Source organism: Hippocampus bargibanti, linkage group LG01 (genome assembly GCF_051943395.1).
Source record: "Hippocampus bargibanti isolate YZ-2025 linkage group LG01, ASM5194339v1, whole genome shotgun sequence".
Classification (NCBI taxonomy): Eukaryota; Metazoa; Chordata; class Actinopteri; order Syngnathiformes; family Syngnathidae; genus Hippocampus; species Hippocampus bargibanti.
In genome coordinates this window covers 24,483,719-24,501,401 of record NC_142734.1, presented here as the reverse complement: position 1 = coordinate 24,501,401, position 17,683 = coordinate 24,483,719, and the positions used below count along the sequence as shown (strand labels likewise).

General features: G+C 43.1%; 1 protein-coding gene across 7 annotated transcripts in view; it reads right to left on the bottom strand.

Annotated features, from left to right (window-relative positions):
- scn8aa (sodium channel, voltage gated, type VIII, alpha subunit a) overlaps positions 1-17,683 on the bottom strand; it is a 168,625-nt gene that overhangs the window by 132,887 nt on the left and 18,055 nt on the right. For 5 of the 7 annotated variants that reach the window (XM_089004869.1, XM_089004872.1, XM_089004857.1 and 2 more), the window contains exons 3-5: positions 5,580-5,697; positions 3,507-3,597; positions 2,650-2,778 (exon numbers count right to left, since the gene is read on the bottom strand). In XM_089004869.1, coding sequence (XP_088860995.1) covers positions 2,650-2,778; positions 3,507-3,597; positions 5,580-5,697 — 338 coding nt within the window. Of the gene's footprint in view, positions 1-2,649; positions 2,779-3,046; positions 3,136-3,506; positions 3,598-5,579; positions 5,698-17,683 lie in introns of those variants that run through there. The other 2 variants (XM_089004880.1, XM_089004888.1) reach the window with 2 other exon arrangements.

Sequence of the window (17,683 nt, the reverse complement as noted above, 5' to 3'; positions counted from 1 at the left end):
TGAACGGTTATCCTGTTTTGCGTCATTGATGAACAGTGAAAGGTACATACAAAGCTACATTTCCATACACAGTGATACCTTGGCTTACGAACTTAATTGGTTCCCAGACAGAGTGTGTAAGGCGAAAAGTGTGAATCCCAAAAATTAATTTCCCATAGGAAGCCATTAAAATGAGAATAATCCGTTCCCAGGTCCCCATAAATCATCATTTTCTACTTTCTAATTTTTCTAAGCCTTAAAACTCCACAAAATTATTTCATGTATAATAAATGTGCTATGGTATTATAATTAAAGAAATAAAATGTACTATATAATAAAGTTGTTTTATTTACCTTTGTGATGGTGGTTGATGGCTTGATGGAATGGAGTGGCCGGTTTCCTCAGCATTAAACACTTGATGAGGAACGTAACCTTCTTCCACCATATTGAGGAATGATCCCTTGTAGGTGCTTTCTTTTTGATAATTGTATTTAGTTCCTCATCAATTGTGTTCTGTTTAGCTTAGATGGCTTGTATGGCATGTTTGTGGAGCCTGATTGATGGGGTATTTTAACATTGCAGTGTACACTCTGCCTTTGAACTATCAAAGTTTAAACTCTCTCACTGTCGCCTGCCTGTCTCTTTAATGTATATTTAACCGAAGACTGGGAGCGAAGAATAGATGACAAAAACAGTGGGCTGCCATTTTGTTGTTAGAAGAATGGGCTCGTTCGCGAACGACACATAACTCAGTGAGGCAGCTCCATGTACGAAAAAGTACAAACGGTAAAGTTCGTATGCCAGGGTAAAATTTTCATAAATGTTCGTAAACCGAAAAGTTCATAAGCCAAGGGGTTCGTAAACCGAGATATCACTGTAAGTTGCTTCATTGAAAGTAAATGTTGGCAGTAAATATATTTGTTGTGATTATGTAATAATGCTTGGGAAATTATTTTTAGCTAGGTAGCGCTACATATAATAACAACAAACGTCATTCTTCAATTTTAGAATTCTTCAATTAACCAGGATATACAGTAAAGTCTCGTTATATCGATATTCAAGGGAGTCCGAAAAAATATCGATATAACCGGGACTATCGATATATCCGACCCTGTTTGCATGTAATTTTCTCCGTGCGTGCATAGAAATAGTATCGATATAACCGGGACTATCGATATATCCGATATCGATATAACGAGACTTTACTGTATACTAATAAATTCATATTATTAAAAATAACTTATTTTTGTTTCATTTAAAGTACAGTGATACCTTGGCTTATGAACGATTTAGCTAACGAACTTTTCTTCTTACGAACATTAAATTCACAAGAATATAATCTTGGCATATGACCTAGTTTTCGAGAAACACACGGAGCGCCACAATGGCCGGCGGACTAGTTTTTGGCGGAAGAACACCAAACTACACGGGCGAACAGCGCCACCATGGCTGCCGGACTACTTTTCCACACCCACTTTCTTTGAGTGCACGAAGTGCAGACGTGGTTTGTTATGGATTGGATAATTTGGCTTTTTTGGGACCGAAAAGGACCCCACCACAGGCTAGTGTTAAGCCAAAGAGGACACAAAAGAAAATGATGATCGAGCAGAAGGAGATCATCGAAAAACATCAACGAGGTGTGCGTTTGTACTGGTAGCGTTCCACTACCAGTATGCTAAGTCGATCATTGCTACGTGTGGCTAAGGGTGTTTCTGTGTTGTCTAAGCAACTGTCTCAGTTCATTGTACAATAAAACTTCTGGTGATTTGGAATAATGAAAAGCCGCTAGTAGGGGACAATGTGAGTGAGGGTATTATCGCTGAAAAAGCACGGCAACTTCACTCAGATATCAACAAGGGGCAACTACATCAACGACTTTATTATATGGTACAGTTTATTTCTTTAATTACAATGGAATCACACATTTCTTCTTCATAAAATACGATATTTGTGTAGTTTTAAGTCTTATTTAGTAGAAAAGTATGTTTTATGGGGATCTGGAAACGGATTATTCTCATTTTTAATGGGAAATTAATGTTTGGAAGACACACTTTTCGCCTTACACACACTTTCTGGGAACCAATTAAGTTCATAAACTGAGGTATCACTGTGCGCTGTATAAAACGCAAGATTAGTTACCATTTTGTAAGAGCAGACGCCATTATTTGGAAGATTGCCAACCGAATCGGGTTGACAGATATGCTAATATCGAATAAAATATTAGATTTCCATTACCGCTATGACATATCTGGGTCAACGCCTTTGTTGTATGTTTTTGACAAAAAGTAGCACTGAGGAGACTCCAAGCTAGCCCGTTGCTGACACCTGTGAGTCAGTTGCCCTGTAAAGTTAGACGTAGTATGTAGTAGGTAGTGGTATGACATGATTGGTTCACTTCGTTTGACATTGAGATTTTCATTGTTTTTAATTCTTCAACAAAAACCCAATTTCTCATTCTTCTATTTTTTAATTACAAAATACTCATTTCAAACACTAGTTTGAAAATCAACAAGTCATTTTGTCATTTCGGAAGGGATTCTGGTCAGACTTGAAAGTACCACTTTACATTCTCCATCTACCGATTGCATCACATTGGCTTCTTTCACTGGAAATCTCCCATGGGGGGGTGGGGGATCAAGTACCATGTCCTTCAGGATTAGAACTACTTACGCCATGGAGATGACCATAAAGTCCAGCCAGTTCCATGGGTCTCGGAGGAATGTAAAGCCATCTATACAGAATCCGCGTGCCGTGATTTTTACCAGCGACTCAAATGTATAAATTCCCGTGAAGGTGTACCTGGAACAACAAAAGTAAAGCTCAGAAAATATATTCGAATGGGGAGCCAAAGAACAGATCACATCCGAGTTACGACCGACCCAATTTACAACCAACCGTACTTACAACCACAACCGCCAGACCTTTTTTTCTTATTCTTCGCCTGGCACCGCAACGCGCAAGCAGCCGGCAACGCGTACTACAATTTTGGCCAGCCAGCATGTCACACACTTGCACAGCAATCTACTGTGTGACTACACTCAATACAGTAGTTATACAGTGCAGATACCGTCTAGAGAACATCTCCCGTAGTACTGGACGCTGCTTTTTTCCTTCGGTGTCCGCCAAAGTCCGAGCGTGTGTGTCAGGCGACCTCTTCTGGCCGTTAGCAGGGAGAGCAGGATAAGTATAACATTTGTAAATGAACTGTACAATAATCAGTTTTGTATACATTACAGGTACAGTATACATGAATAAAAATTGATAATACAAAATATAAAATGATGACACAAAAAGTTATAAAATCTAAATGAACAGTCTAAACAGTTTGGTACATAATAGTATTCAATAGAAGATGTTGCTTAAAAACAACAGATTGACATCCTATCCTGATGTGTAAACGTCACGTTGGCCATTTTGAATGCATTTCGACTTATGACCGTTTTGTCAGAACGAAACCCGGTCGTAACTTGGATGTTACCTGTACAAGCATTATCATTGTGAGAGAGAAAAAGGAGAGGTGTACTTACTCTACTTGTTTTGACCACTCGGGAGGGTCGCTAAAGGTCATGAATATACAGTTGGTCAAAATAGTACACATGATGATCATGCTGAAAAGAGTGAGCAGTTGGTCAAGGGGGAAAAACAGCAATTGAAGGAAGCCATGACTAATAATAACCATGATCAAAACTTGTGCTTAAATGATGTTAGGATTTTGATTTTGCTGAGTCATCCAAACGCTGGAATACCAAACAAAATTAAACAGGGTAACAGATACAATGACAAGCAGGACTGAATAACAGACGTGCAATAATTTGTGACCAATGTCAGATATGCAAATTCTCCCGTTCAATTTAATGAGTCCCCACCACAGGCTAGTGTTAAGCAAAAAGCAGCTAGCAGGGGACATTGTGAGTGAGGGTATTATCACAGAGAAAGAACGGCAACTTCACTCGGATATCAAGAGGCAATTATGTCTGTGTACGCTCTCAGTCGTACAGGAGTGGTCCATTGATGAAAAGGTTTCTTCAGCCGTCATCTGTACTTCTTTGAAGGTGTCGGACGTTTAGCTTCTTATCCAAGAAACTTCGTCAGCAAACTAAAGTCTTACTGGTAGTTTAGGCCCTATAAATATATCCCTACTGTCCAGACATGGCGGTGCCGGACACTGCTATGATAGGTCCCTGCTCTCAGGTTGGGGGGAGCAGAGGACTACTCCATGCAGCTCCACTGATTGATCCGATTGTTCTGACTAACGACTGGCCTGATTGCCCCACTTCAACCGGTATCACCTCATCAGTATTACTAATGCTATGTTGCCTAAGCAGGCTATTGTATGAACGATCCAAATTGAACCCACCTCACCAGACCGGTTTAATGGAGGATTTAGTTGTTTTATGAAAATTGCTTCTTTTACTCCCCTTTCAAACCATCTATGTTCTTTCGCTAAGATTTTAACTTCATTGTCCTCAAATTAGTGGTTGCTAGCTTTTAGGTGCATATGTACTGCCGATTGAGGCTCACTAGTATTATCCCTGCGATGTTGATAGTCTTTTTTGAGAATTTGTTTAATCTCCCCAATGTACTGATCTTTACCATTTTCATTCTTACAATGTATTGAATAAACTACATTACTTAGTTTTTCATTTGGCAGCCTATCTTTTGGATGCACTAATTTTTGCCTTAAAGTGTTTATCGGTTTGAAATAAGTAGGAATTTTGTGTTGCCAAAGGACTGTAGTTTTTCAGAAACTCCTGCAATGTAAGGTACTGCTACTCCTCTCCTTTTTGTATCTTCAGAATTTTTGGTTTCATTCCCTATTCTTTCTTTCTGACATTTGTTAAATGACCACTGAGGGTGCACACAGTTTGTGAGTGCTCTCCTGATATGTTTTGACTCCTTTTCTCTACCTTCAACGCTGGTTGGTATGAGTTTACCCCTATGCTGGGAGGTTCTGATAACTCCTAGTTTGTGTTGTAAAGGGTGGTTAGAATTGAAAAGTAAGCGACCATCGAAAGAGGCAATTGTATCAACGACCATCACAAAGGTAAGTGAAACAACATTATTATAGAGTACAGTTTATTTCTTTAATTACAATACAATGGCACATTTATTATACATCAAATAAGGTATAGTTTGTGTAGTTTTAAGGCTTATTTCGGTGAAAATGATGTCCTATGGGGATCTTGGAACGGATTATTCTCATTTTTAATGGTTTCTTATGGGAAATAAATGTTTGGCAGACAAACCTTTCGCCTTACACACTTTCTGGTGAGCTGAGGTATCACTGTATTAATAATTTGATATTTTCAACCTAGAACTTGACCTTGACATGATATTTACATTGTGTATTGATAATATGACCTTATCACAGCGTTTTCATGGAATGTAGTCCTTCATTTCTTTTCGATCAAAATTGTTAGCAAAGTGACTTGAATGTGGATACCAGGTGGATTATTGTTCAAGTTGTCTGTTATTCAGCCCTCTTGGCACAAAAGTGTCTACTGTCTATTATTGACATGAAATATCTATTGACAAATCATCATCAACCATGCACCCAAGTAGGAAATCTCCTACTTCACACAGCATATAAAAAGGATATGAATGTATCAAAATTTTAATCGCTACTTGCCTAACCGGATTAAAAGGACTTATGAAGTACAAGGCAGGTGTGGCACTGAAACGGAAGATTGTCTTCCCCCTATTTAGCACTATAAACGTCTGCGGAGAGAAGAGAAGAGCAGAGGGAGAAAAAACGTGGATCAGTAGACCTAACATTTGCTTTTGGAAGAGCAACGGCGACGACGTAGCCCAACGCACATCCTTTGAATTTTCTCATGGCTTGGATCACATTTTGCCCATAGGAGATCTCAACTTGAAAATGCCAACGCACGGACTCTTCTTCTTTTCCTTTCGGCTTTTCCCCTCAGGGGTCGCCACAGTGAATCAATGTCCTCCATCGATCCCGGTTTTGTCCATCCTCTTCTCTCACACCAGCTACCTTCATGTCCTCTTTGACCACATCCATAAACCTCCTCTTCGGTCTTCCTCTCGGTCTCTTGCCTGGCAGTTCAAGGCTCAGCATCCTTTTCCCGATATAGTCGCTCTCTCTCCTCAGGACATGTCCAAACCATCTCAGTCTGGCCTCTCTGACTTACTCTCCAAAGCCTATAATATGAGTTGTCCCTCTAATGTACTAATTCCTGATCCTATCCAACCTGGTCACTCCCAAAGAAAACCTCAACATCTTCAGCTCTGCTACCTCCAGCTCTGCTTCCTGCTTCAGTGGCACTGTCTCCAGTCCAAACATCATGGCTGGTCTCACCACTGTTTTATACACTTTTCCTTTCATCCTAGCTGAAACCCTTCTCTCACACATCACACCTGACATTTTTCTCCAGCCGCTCCAGCCTGCCTGGACATGCTTCTTCACCACTTTTCCACACTCTCCATTGCTCTGGAAAGTTGACCCCAAGTACTTAAAATCCTCCACCTTCTTTATCTCTTCTCCCTGTAGCATCACTCTTGCGCTTGGATCTCTCTCATTCACACACATACAGTAAAGTCTCGTTATATCGATATTCATCTTCATCATTCATCTTGCTGCGACTGATCTTCATTCCTCTCCTTCCAGGGCATATCTCCACATCTGTAGTTTCTCCGCCACCTGTTCCCTGTTCTCGCTACAGATCACAATGTCAACTGCAAACATCATGGTCCAAGGAGATTCTTGTCTAACATCATCTGTCAGCCTGTCCATCACCATAGCAAATAGGAAGGGGCTCAAAGCTGACCCCTGGTGGAGTCACACCGACAGCACACCTCACGACTGTCTTACAGTCGTCTTGCACCGCTCTGACATACTTTTCCGTCACTCCAGACTTCCTCATGCAATGCCACAGCTCTTCTCTGGGCACCCTGTCATACACTTTCTCCAGATCTACAAAGACACAATGCAATTCCTTCTGACCTTCTCTGTACTTCTCTATCAGCATTTTTAAAGCAAACACTGCATCTGTCGTACTCTTTTTTGGCATGAAGCCATACTGCTGCTCACAAATCTTCACTTCTGCTCTTAGTATAGCTTCAACTAGTCTTTCCCAGAGTTTCATTGTATAGCCAAATGCCATACAAAAATGCCAACACATGGACAAAATATATACAGTGGTACCTCGGTTCTCGACCATAATTCGTTCCAAGACCCTGTTCGAAAAGCGATTTTTTCGAACACCGAAACCACCTCTTTGCTCCTGTCACTTGCAAGTTGACAGCGGGGGGAGGGGGGGGCTGCCTCTCCCGTCCCTTCCCCTACCCGCTGTCATTCTCTAATCACGGACACGGGGCATTTATACGGTTCGCGATCACCTCGCCAATGCCGGATGATTGACTCGCCACCGTACCTGGACTTCGATGCGCGAGTGTATCCGCTCCGAGGTATTTTCCCTGCGTCCCGTAAATTTATGTGAACTTCCGAGATTGTGTAATTTTGCACCCTCGTGTGCCATTTGCTTTTTGGCGTAGTAAGCGGGTCGGATCACGCCCTGCCTTCTTACTCGCTGTGTTTTCTTTGATTTGTGAATAAACATCCTGCTTGGGTAGTACGTGTCTGCTTTGGGATCCCAAACATTCCACTACATTCTGACGAGTCAGCTGCCGTCAGTCTCGCTCGGAACGTGACAGCTACGGATGAGTCGGCTACAGGATGTTCTTTTCTCTTCAAATATCTATCCAATGACACTTGCTCTCACTCCCACGGTCACATCACTAGATTTCACAGCCTCCTTATTCTTTAATATCGTACGGATCGTATATTTCGCCATGCTGTATTCCCTCGCTAGATTAGACACTCGCACACCTCCTTCATATTTTGCGATTATTTCTTTCTTAGATGCAATAGTTGTACGCACTACTTTTTTTTGTCACTTTAAGCAGCACTTACTTTCTTTGGAGGCATGATTAGGGGCTAAAACTATTCGTACACCTATATTAAACGCTAGAGCAAAACGCAGCACGTCCACTAGCGACAACAGTTGATCACCGGGAGAGCGATACACCGTACGCCACTCAGCACCCCACCCTCGCGTACGCACTCACGCGTCGTATTGGTGTTCGAACACCGATTGATGTTCGTACGCCGAAGCAAGAATATCTTGAATATTTTCTTCGAACACCGATTTGTTCGAACAGTGAGGCGTTCGAGAATCGAGGTACCACTGTAATGGGTGACAAGGAAGTCCAAGATGGCGCCTGAGTAGGCAGCAAGTCAGCAAGTGGTCTCACGCACCTTGCTTTTTTTGGTGTGTTTTTTTTGTGTTTTCTTTTGTCACATTGTGTTGTTGCGCGTCATGTGGATGCGGATAGTTTTTCCTAATTTTTTTGGGCCATGACATTCATCAAGGAGAAGACTCGGTTCCGCCTTTTCGGCAGCACCAAGATGCCAGCATCGTTTTTGATCAGGAGGAATGTCAGTGCCATTTGACTTGTCATGGCTTTACAGCTTGAGGCCATTGTACTTTTTTGTGTCTGTCATGGGCAGCATTTTCACAGCGGAAAGGTTGGTACTGAAGGACAGTCTGCGGCTTGGAATTGAAGCGCAGTGACGTAGGACATCAGATATGAGACAATTTATTTTTGTCAATGGATACTCCAATTTTGTGTTTGCTTTCAACATTTAGCTTGTAGCAGACATGCATATTTCACCATGACATCCCTGATCCACTGGTGAAAAGGACACGTCGATCCTCTCCTCTTTCAACTAGAATTGCTTCATGCAACAAAAAAGGTGCAGAAAGTGCTGAAGATTGAACTATTGTGTCTTTGTGTTGTCATATTTTGTTGTTTTGACTTAAAGATGGCACCACAAGAGTGTCTGCCTTTCCAGCAGCTTCTGTATTTTCTTTTTCTATTTCTTCCTTTCCTTTCCTCCTCCTTTCATCACTTTGCTGCTGTGAAATGTCCATTTCTCCACTGCGAGACTATTAAAGGTAAATCCAATTCAATCCAATCCAAAAAAAGCCAACACATTCCTCTGGGATATTCCGGATACAGTATGGGCGATGGCAGAAATAGCCATGGCGTTCTGTCATTTTGGAAGTGGTAAAACACATTGGGACAAAAGCGAACAGCTCACAGGATGTTTGTATCATTCGTATGTTGTCCTATAAATGCAATATCACAAGTTACCCACTTGATAAACAATAGAAATATGTGTGTGTGTTCTCGTTTGCACCCTACGGTGGGGACATGAACCTGACTGCACGCCGCCCGGTGGGGACTCGCACCCGTGGGGACCTAAAATGAGGTCCCCACGGGCAAATTGCTCTGAGAGACTTCAAACCATGTTTTAAAGACGTTTCATGACATTTCCTAAAGGGAAGCACACCCTGAGAGAAAAGCAACATGTTCTGGTGGCACACAATAGGCGGTCCTCCAAAAGACTGGAGCTCCGGCAGCCTCCTGCAACTGTGGAAGAGTGCCGGTCGTCCTGGGCTCCCCCTTGCCACCGGATCCCACCCTCCTCCAGTCAAGAAGTCTTGCTGGGACATGCGCGCCCCCAGTTGCACTTAAAATAATTTCTCTGCGCAGGTATCCATCTCTACCTTGGTGGGACCATCTACCGGAAATGGACCCGAGTCTGGTGGGGACGGGGTGTCTGGTGACGGGTGCAGGTATGAATACACCGGAAGCTCCTAATCAGAACTCTGCACACCAGCGGCACGGGGCTATTCATGTTCGCTAGCAGGTGGAATTGAGTGGCATCTGCTCCCGGCAGACCCCATGCGACTGAGCAGCCCTATTCAGGACCGCACTGCTCACCCCAACTGGGGAAGGGCCTAGAAAAGGTGGCTCAAACATTGCCTACTCAAAAAAAAAAAAATCCTGGATAGTCAGTCAGCGGTCGAAATAGAACCAAGAAAATAATCCCTCTCATACTGGCATCATGGAACATAAGGACACTCCTGGACACCGACATCAACACTGATAGACCTCAGAGGAGAACTGCACTCATTGCAGCCGAACTCAACCGCTACAACGTTGACATTGCTGCACTCAGTGAAATGAGACTCCAGGATGAAGGCTCCCTAAGGGAAGAAGGACATGGTTATAGTTTCTTCTGGAAAGGATACCCCCAAGGAGGACAGCATCAGCATGGTGTGGGACTTGCAATAAAAAATAGTCTCCTACTAAAACTCCCAGAATCACCGATTGGCATAAGCGAAAGGCTTATGTCACTTAGGATCCCTCTGGCTAATAAAAGATACACCACCCTTCTTAGTGCTTATGCACCTACCCTACCATCAAAAGAAGACGCTAAGGACAGCTTCTATACAGCATTAGATGAGGTCCTCCGCAGCATACCTAAGGAGGATAAGATCCTCTTGCTGGACGATTTTAACGCAAGAGTGGGGAAGGACAACAAGGTGTGTAGTGGAGTGATTGGTGGGCATGGCATCGGGCATGTCAATGCAAATGGCCTACGGATGCTAAGTCTTTGTGCTGAGCATGATTTGACCATCACAAACACCATCTTCCAACTGAAAAACAAGCACAAAGCATCCTGGATGCACCCACGCTCTAAACATTGGCACCTGATCGATTACACCATTGTGACCTGCTCAGACAAAAGACGTCTTGCTCACTCGTACAATGAGAGGAGCTAAGTGCTGGACCACTGACTCATGATGACAAGGCTTCGAGTGCAAGTACGCCCTGCTATTCGTCTCCAGATGTCAGGGAAGAAGAGGCTGGACTGCACCCGGCTAGCAGAGCCTATGTCTCGGGACAAACTCCGTCTCTCTCTTGCTGAAGACCTGGAAGACATTGAGCCTATCCTACTGGGAGAGGACTCCATTGATTGAAAATGGTCCACTATAAGCTCCAGGCTCTATGAGGCAGCATCCAAATCCATCGGATATAAGCGCAGAAAGTACCAGGACTGGTTTGATGACAACACAGAAACAATTACCTTGATGCTCAAAAACATGCACACAGCACACAGTGCTGTACTCAATAACCCCACATCAACTGCGCTCCGGCAGCAATGGCAGAAACTCAGGAATGAGGTGCAGTCAAAACTACGTGCCCTGCAGAATGAGTGGTGGACATCGAAGGCGGCTGAAATACAATCCCATGCCAATAAAAACGATATGCACAACTTTTATGATGCAGTAAAAGTCATCTCCCCTCTGAAGTCTAGTGATGGTACAACCCTCATAAAAGACCAGAAGCTCATCATCAAAATATGGGCAGAACACTTTGAATGTTTACTCAAGCAGCCTTCCCCAACAGACCCGTTAGTTGTAGAGGAGCTCCCTGATCACCCGACTATCCAAGACCTTGACCTTCCACCAACCTTTGGAGAGGTTAAGAGTGCTTTAAAATCTCTGAAAAGCAACAAGAGCCCTGGTCCTGACAGTATCCCGGCCAAGATCCTCAAGCAATGAGGCTACCTTTGTAGCCATGCATCACAGAAGATCTGCTGCCAGAATCCCAGTGTGGTTTCAGGAAGAACAGGAGCACCGTAGACATGGTCTTCACAGCTCGGCAGATCTGCCAAAGGCCTTTGACACGGTCAACAGGGACCTTCTCTGGAATATTCTCCTGAAGTTTGGATGCCCACAGAAATTTGTGAACATCCTTAGCCAATTTCACAATGGAATGACATCACGTGTGACTATCGGTGGCCATGAATCACAACCCTTCAAGGTGCAGACTGGTGTACGCCAGGGATGTGTCCTCGCAGCAGTCCTGTTCAACATCTTTCTCCTGTGTGGGACACTGTTGCTCCATGAGAGGATCAAGAAGAACAGTGGGGTTACCATAGATTTCCGGCTTGATGGAAATCTATTCAACATCAGGAGTCTCCAGGTAAGATCAGAGCAAGTCATCTAACTCCAATATGCAGATGTGACTGTGCAGTTGTGGCCCACACATCAGAAGCACTCCAAGCTAGTCTCTCAGCTGCTGCAGATGCCTATGGTAGACTGGGCCTCTCTGTCAATGTGGAAAAGACTGAGGTAATCTGTCAGTGGGCATTCATTCCTCCAGTTCATCCACCAACATTCACCATCTCCAATAAGCCACTAGCAATAGTCTACTCTTTCAAATACCTGGGCAGCTTTCTCTCTGACGACTTCAGCATCGACAGAGAGATACAAAACCGGATCAAACAGGCATCAGCATCTTTTGGCAGACTTAGGAGGAGAGTCTTTCAAAACAAAGATCACAAACTCCACACCAAGACTGCAGTTTATCGGGCTGTTGTTGTGTCAACCCTCCTCTACAGCTGCGAAGCATGGACCCTGTACAGTCGCCACTTCAGGATGCTTGAGGTTTTCCACATCAAGTGTCTTCAATGCATCCTTGGGCTATCTTGGAGAGACAGAGTCCCCCACAAAGAAATACTCTGCAAAACCAACTGCACCAGTGTGGAAGCTCCAGTCACCCAGCACCAACTTCGCTGGCTAGGCCATGTGATCAGGATGCCAGAAGAGCGCTTGCCACGTAAGGTGCTTTATGGCCAGCTCCATCTCGGCCGTCGCCTGGCAGTAGGCTCCAGAAAACGCTAGAAAGACCAGGTGAAGACTACCATGAAAAAATGTGTCCTGAACCCGACCGACCCAGCTGGAGGACATTGCAGCTCAACGCTCCATCTGGCGGCAGCTATCACTGATTGGATGGTAGGGCGGAGCTGGTGAAGATCTCTGAAGGTAAACTGTTATCTAGTGGCTTGTGAATGTGTTATCTTTTGATGTATAAAAACTACAAAACTGTTATAAAACAGACCAATGTTGGCTTTAGACAGCACTGGCCTCTCTTAACTTTTGGAGGAATATTAATTTACTGTCCCATTTTATATAGGGAAGGAAGAAGTAAAAATGAAAGTAAAAAAGTGGACAGAAGAAGAAGTCCACGCTGTGGAGAAAACCTTGATGGACTCCATCAGGTCTCTCAAGGTTCCAGGCAAAGACGAATGCATGAACTGCATTAAGGCTTCACCAGAAGAATTTAAAGGGAGAACTTGGATGGGAGTTAAATATTTCGTGAAAAACCGCATTGATTAATTAATGAGAATGTCCGCAAAACGCAGGTAATGACGTAGGTTATGACTCTGTGGTGGCATCAGCCATCCACTATGGCATTGTCTGCTGGTCAGGCAGCATCACCACCCGGGACAGAAAAAGACTGGAGCGCCTTGTCAAGCAGGCCAGTTCTGTCGTGGGCTGCTCGCTGGACTCTCTGGAGGAGGTGGGCAACAGGCGGACGCTAGCTAAACTAAAAGCTATGATGGACAGCCCCTCCCACCCCCTCCTGCCCACCCTGACAGCACTGGGTAGCTCCTTTAGCCAGAGACTATTACACCCGCGCTGCAAGAAGGAGAGGTACCGCCGCTCGTTCCTACCGACTGCTGTCAGGCTTCACAATTCTCAATGATCACATGTGAAAAAAGGAAAAAAAAAACTGGACACTGTAAATATGGGTTGTTGCAATATATCAAAATGCATTTCTTGATTCTGCACTATGTACAGTTTTTCTTATGGAACGGTTTTGCACATTTACATCTGCACAGTATACGGTTGACACTTAATTTTGTTATGCTTAGAATATCTTGTTTTCTATCCTTTCCCCCCACCCCTACCCCATCCCTTTTCAATTGCTGCCGTGGACTGCAAATTTCCCCATTGTGGGACGAATAAAGGTATTCTGATTCTGATTCTGAAGGTTAGGTTCAAAACTAAAGTAAGGTAAGGTTTGGCAGCTGGAACAATGCATTGTTTTTATGCATGTTATATGTGTCATGTGCACTTGTTTCTGGCACATTTCAATACAACACAGAGACAGTAGCTTTTATTTCAACATATTGAGTGGTTTTTTTCTTGAATATTTGTCGACTTAACTTCTGGACACACCAATTTTGTCCAGCACTTTTATTTCAATCTTGAACGTTTTACACGCAGTTGTTAATATGAAAGCAATTTGTATTTATTGTCTTACCACAATGCCTTGAATGTTTGAAATTTCAGGTTGATGTATTTTAATTATTAAAAAGATGGGAGGCTGCCATTGAAATTGGTACCTGAGCAGTGTTAATTTACTTGATTCTCTTCAATCTATTTTATAAGATGGCGCCCGAGTAGGCAACCGTCAGCAAGTGCTCTCATGAGCCGTGCTTTTTTGTTGTTTTTGTCTTGTTTTTGTGTTTTCTTTTGTCACTTTGTGTTGTTGTGCGTCGTGTGGAACAGATACAGGTACATTTTTGGCCACGACATTCATCATGGAGGAGACGGTGCTGAGCAGTTGCATTTTTCGGCAGCATGAATAAGCCAGTACTGTTTTTGATTGTGAGGAAAGTCGGTGCCATTTGACTGTCATCGCTGGACAGCTCTGGGGCGATTGTGCTTTTTTGAGCTTGTAGTGGGCAGCATCTTCCCCGCTTTGTTCAGGTTCGGTCAGGCCAATGAAATCTTCCTCTGCCTATTATTATCATATTCAGTGTCGCTTAACTAATTCACTGCCAAATTAAAAATTAAAAATATGACATCGAGCGCCATTCCCAAATGTGTTCGTGTTTTGTCTTTTCATGATTTACTCATGGTTTTGTTTGCTACTTTTGACCTTTTTGTTCTGATAACTTTGTTGTTTGAGATTTTGTTCCGGTTGACTTTATTTAACTCATTCACTGCCATTCCCGAATTTATTGGGGAATTGAAAATATGACATTGAGTGCCATTCTTGAATTTGTTCAGGTTTTGCATTTTCATGGTTGGGTGCCGATAAAGCGCTGGTCATACCTCTGCCAATGTTTTTTCACTTCCATAAGGGGGCAGCATTTGCTTTTTTTCCATGTTAGCGCTTTGTTCCAGCTTCAGCTGTTGTTAAAGCGCTATATCAACCAATATGGCTTCTCAATTCTCACTAATCACGTGAAAAAAACAAAAAAATGGACTCTTGCACTGTAAATATGGTTTGATGCAATACAGCTACATATATCAATATACAGTAAAGTCTCGTTATATCAATATCGTTTATATTGATAATACTGCTCATTTCGACACTATTTTCATTTCCCATGCACATTTCTAGTCTTTTTATGTATAGTTCCGTTTAGTACGATTCGTGGTTTTTATGATAATCCGGTTACTACCGTGCTCTTTTTCATCTCCCGCCGGCCATTTTGCTATTTTTATATCGATACAAAAGATACTTAAGGTGAATCAATATTTGCTTAGGGGTTTCTACACAGTACCACCATGATCGAAATCTGTATCGGTCGCGCCGTTGGTCGACTTGGTCACGTGACTTGGTCACGTGACTTGGTTACGTGACCAACTCACTTGCAGTGGAGAAGACACCATATTGCTACCGTCTTCAACCATAGCAAAACGAAAGAATTGTGACCTCGGAAGGAAATACAAGGCAATCGTGGCTGTTGAGGAGAATCCAACACGAAATTAAAGCCAAGTATGCCCCAGAAGTAATGTAAACGTTTCAGTTTTGGTTTTTCATTCATGTATTTAATTGTGTTGCATTCAAATATCTTTATCGCTTGCAACATTCAGTGTCTTTCTATCCTTTCACCCCTCCACCCCATCCCCTTTTAAAATGCTGCCGTGGACTGCAAATTTCCCCATTGTGGATCATCAAAGGTTTACTGATTCTGATTTTCTGGTGGATGTATTGTATTGTATTTTGGACAGTCACCCTCATTTCAAGCTCAGATAACTCCAGGCCCATATCATTTAGGAATTAACTCTTATTTTCTGATGAAAGAAGAGAATCAAAGGTTTCTTACGCTGCATTGAATGTAGATGTGGTCCTAAAAGTCAATATTCTGTGGGTCCTGGAATTCCAGTGACAATGACAAAAACACTGGCACTGGAGTGGACACATATTTGCACAGAGTCTGGCACTGAAGGAGTTAAGCACCAGAAGTGCACTACAGTTTCTGCCAGCTGTAAATTATTTAACATCACAATACGAACGAGCATGTGCAAGTACTGTTTTTCTTTTTGTGTTTGTGACCTCCTCGCCCCCCAAAAAATGTTCCTTAATCTATCTTAGCTGCCTACACAGAATTCCTTAATGTAGCGTTTATACAAAAATTGGGTCAAAGAAAAATTGACCAAAAATCACATTTGTCTGCGGAGACTTTGACGTGGATCTTTCAACCCCCCCCCCCCCCCCCTAAAAAACATAAAAATACAAAAGGATGAAGAAATGCCTTTTGATGTTTCAATCCATACCCCAAAATAACTTTTCCCAGTCACATGAAATCACACGGTGCCACATTATAGCCTCACAAAAAAAACAGACGAAAATACGATGTGCAAATTTAGGAGAAAAAAATATCATTGCAAGCACAACATTGATTGATGATGTGAACACATTTAAGATCAAAGATCATTTTCACCAACTGTGAGGACGACGACGTGAAAAAAAGATATTAACTAATTCAGTGCCAGAAAATATGTCCATTCCAGTGATGAGAAGGTTTCTTCAGCCGTCATCTGTACTTTTTGAAGGTGTCGGACGTTTCACCTCCTTGTCAGCGAACTAAAGTTTGACTGGTCGTATCTGCCCTATTTATATATCCCTAATGTCCGGGCACACAGCTATGATAGGTCCCTACTCTCAGGTTGGGGGAGCAGAGGACCACTCCCTGTGGCCCCACTGATTGTTCCTACATTCCTGACTAGCAACGTGACAATGGATGCGACAGCTTCACATTTGCTTTCAACATTTAGCTTGTAGCAGACAAGCACATTCCACCATGACGTCTCTGAATCACTGGTGAAAAGGAGCTGCCTTTACAGCAGCTTTGTTCTATTTTTTTCAGAAAAAAAAACCTTTCTGAACGAAAAAAATGGCGAATGACACAGAGCTTGATTGGTTCCCAGCGCTGACGTCACCCAATGACAGCACGATTTATTGACAGCCATGTGGATTGTCTGTGCACCTTCTCAGCCTTGCCCAGCACCCAACTCTGTCTTATCACATGGGTTATTATCATCAAACTCTACTTTCGAGGATTTTCGCCGATCGCGGGTGGTCCTGGTCCCCATTAACCATGAACAACGAGGGGTTACTGTATTCTTTACAAACAGAAACATGACTATTAATCAATACGATCAATACAGAGAGAGAGAGAGAAAGAGAGAGACAACGAGAGAGAAGAGAGAGCGACTGAGAGACAGCAGAGAGAGAAGAGAGACGAAAGAGAGAGAAAGATAGAGAGAAAAGAAAGTGAGAGAGAAACAAAGAGAGATGAGAGAGAGAGTGAGAGAGAAAGAGAGAGACAGAGAGCGAGCGAGTGAGAGAGAGAGAGAGAGAGCGAGAGAGAGAGAGAGAGAGAGAGAGAGAGAGAGAGAGAGAGAGAGAGAGAGAATGACTGAGAGAGGTTAACAGAGAGAGAGTGGGAGAGAGAGCGAGAGAGAGAGCGAGAGAGCAAGAGTAAGATAGAGAGAGAAAAGACAAAGACAGACAGAAATAGATGAGAGAGAGAGAGAGAGAGAGAGAGAGAGAGAGAGAGAGAGAGAGAGAGCGAGACAGACAGACAGACAGACAGAGACAAAAGAGAGAGACAGACAGAGACAGAAAGAAAGACAGAAAGAGACAGAGAGAGAGAAGAGAGAAAGACAGAGCGAGAGACAGACAGAGAGAGACACTGAGACAGACAGAGAGAGAGAGACAGAGAGTGAGAGAAGAG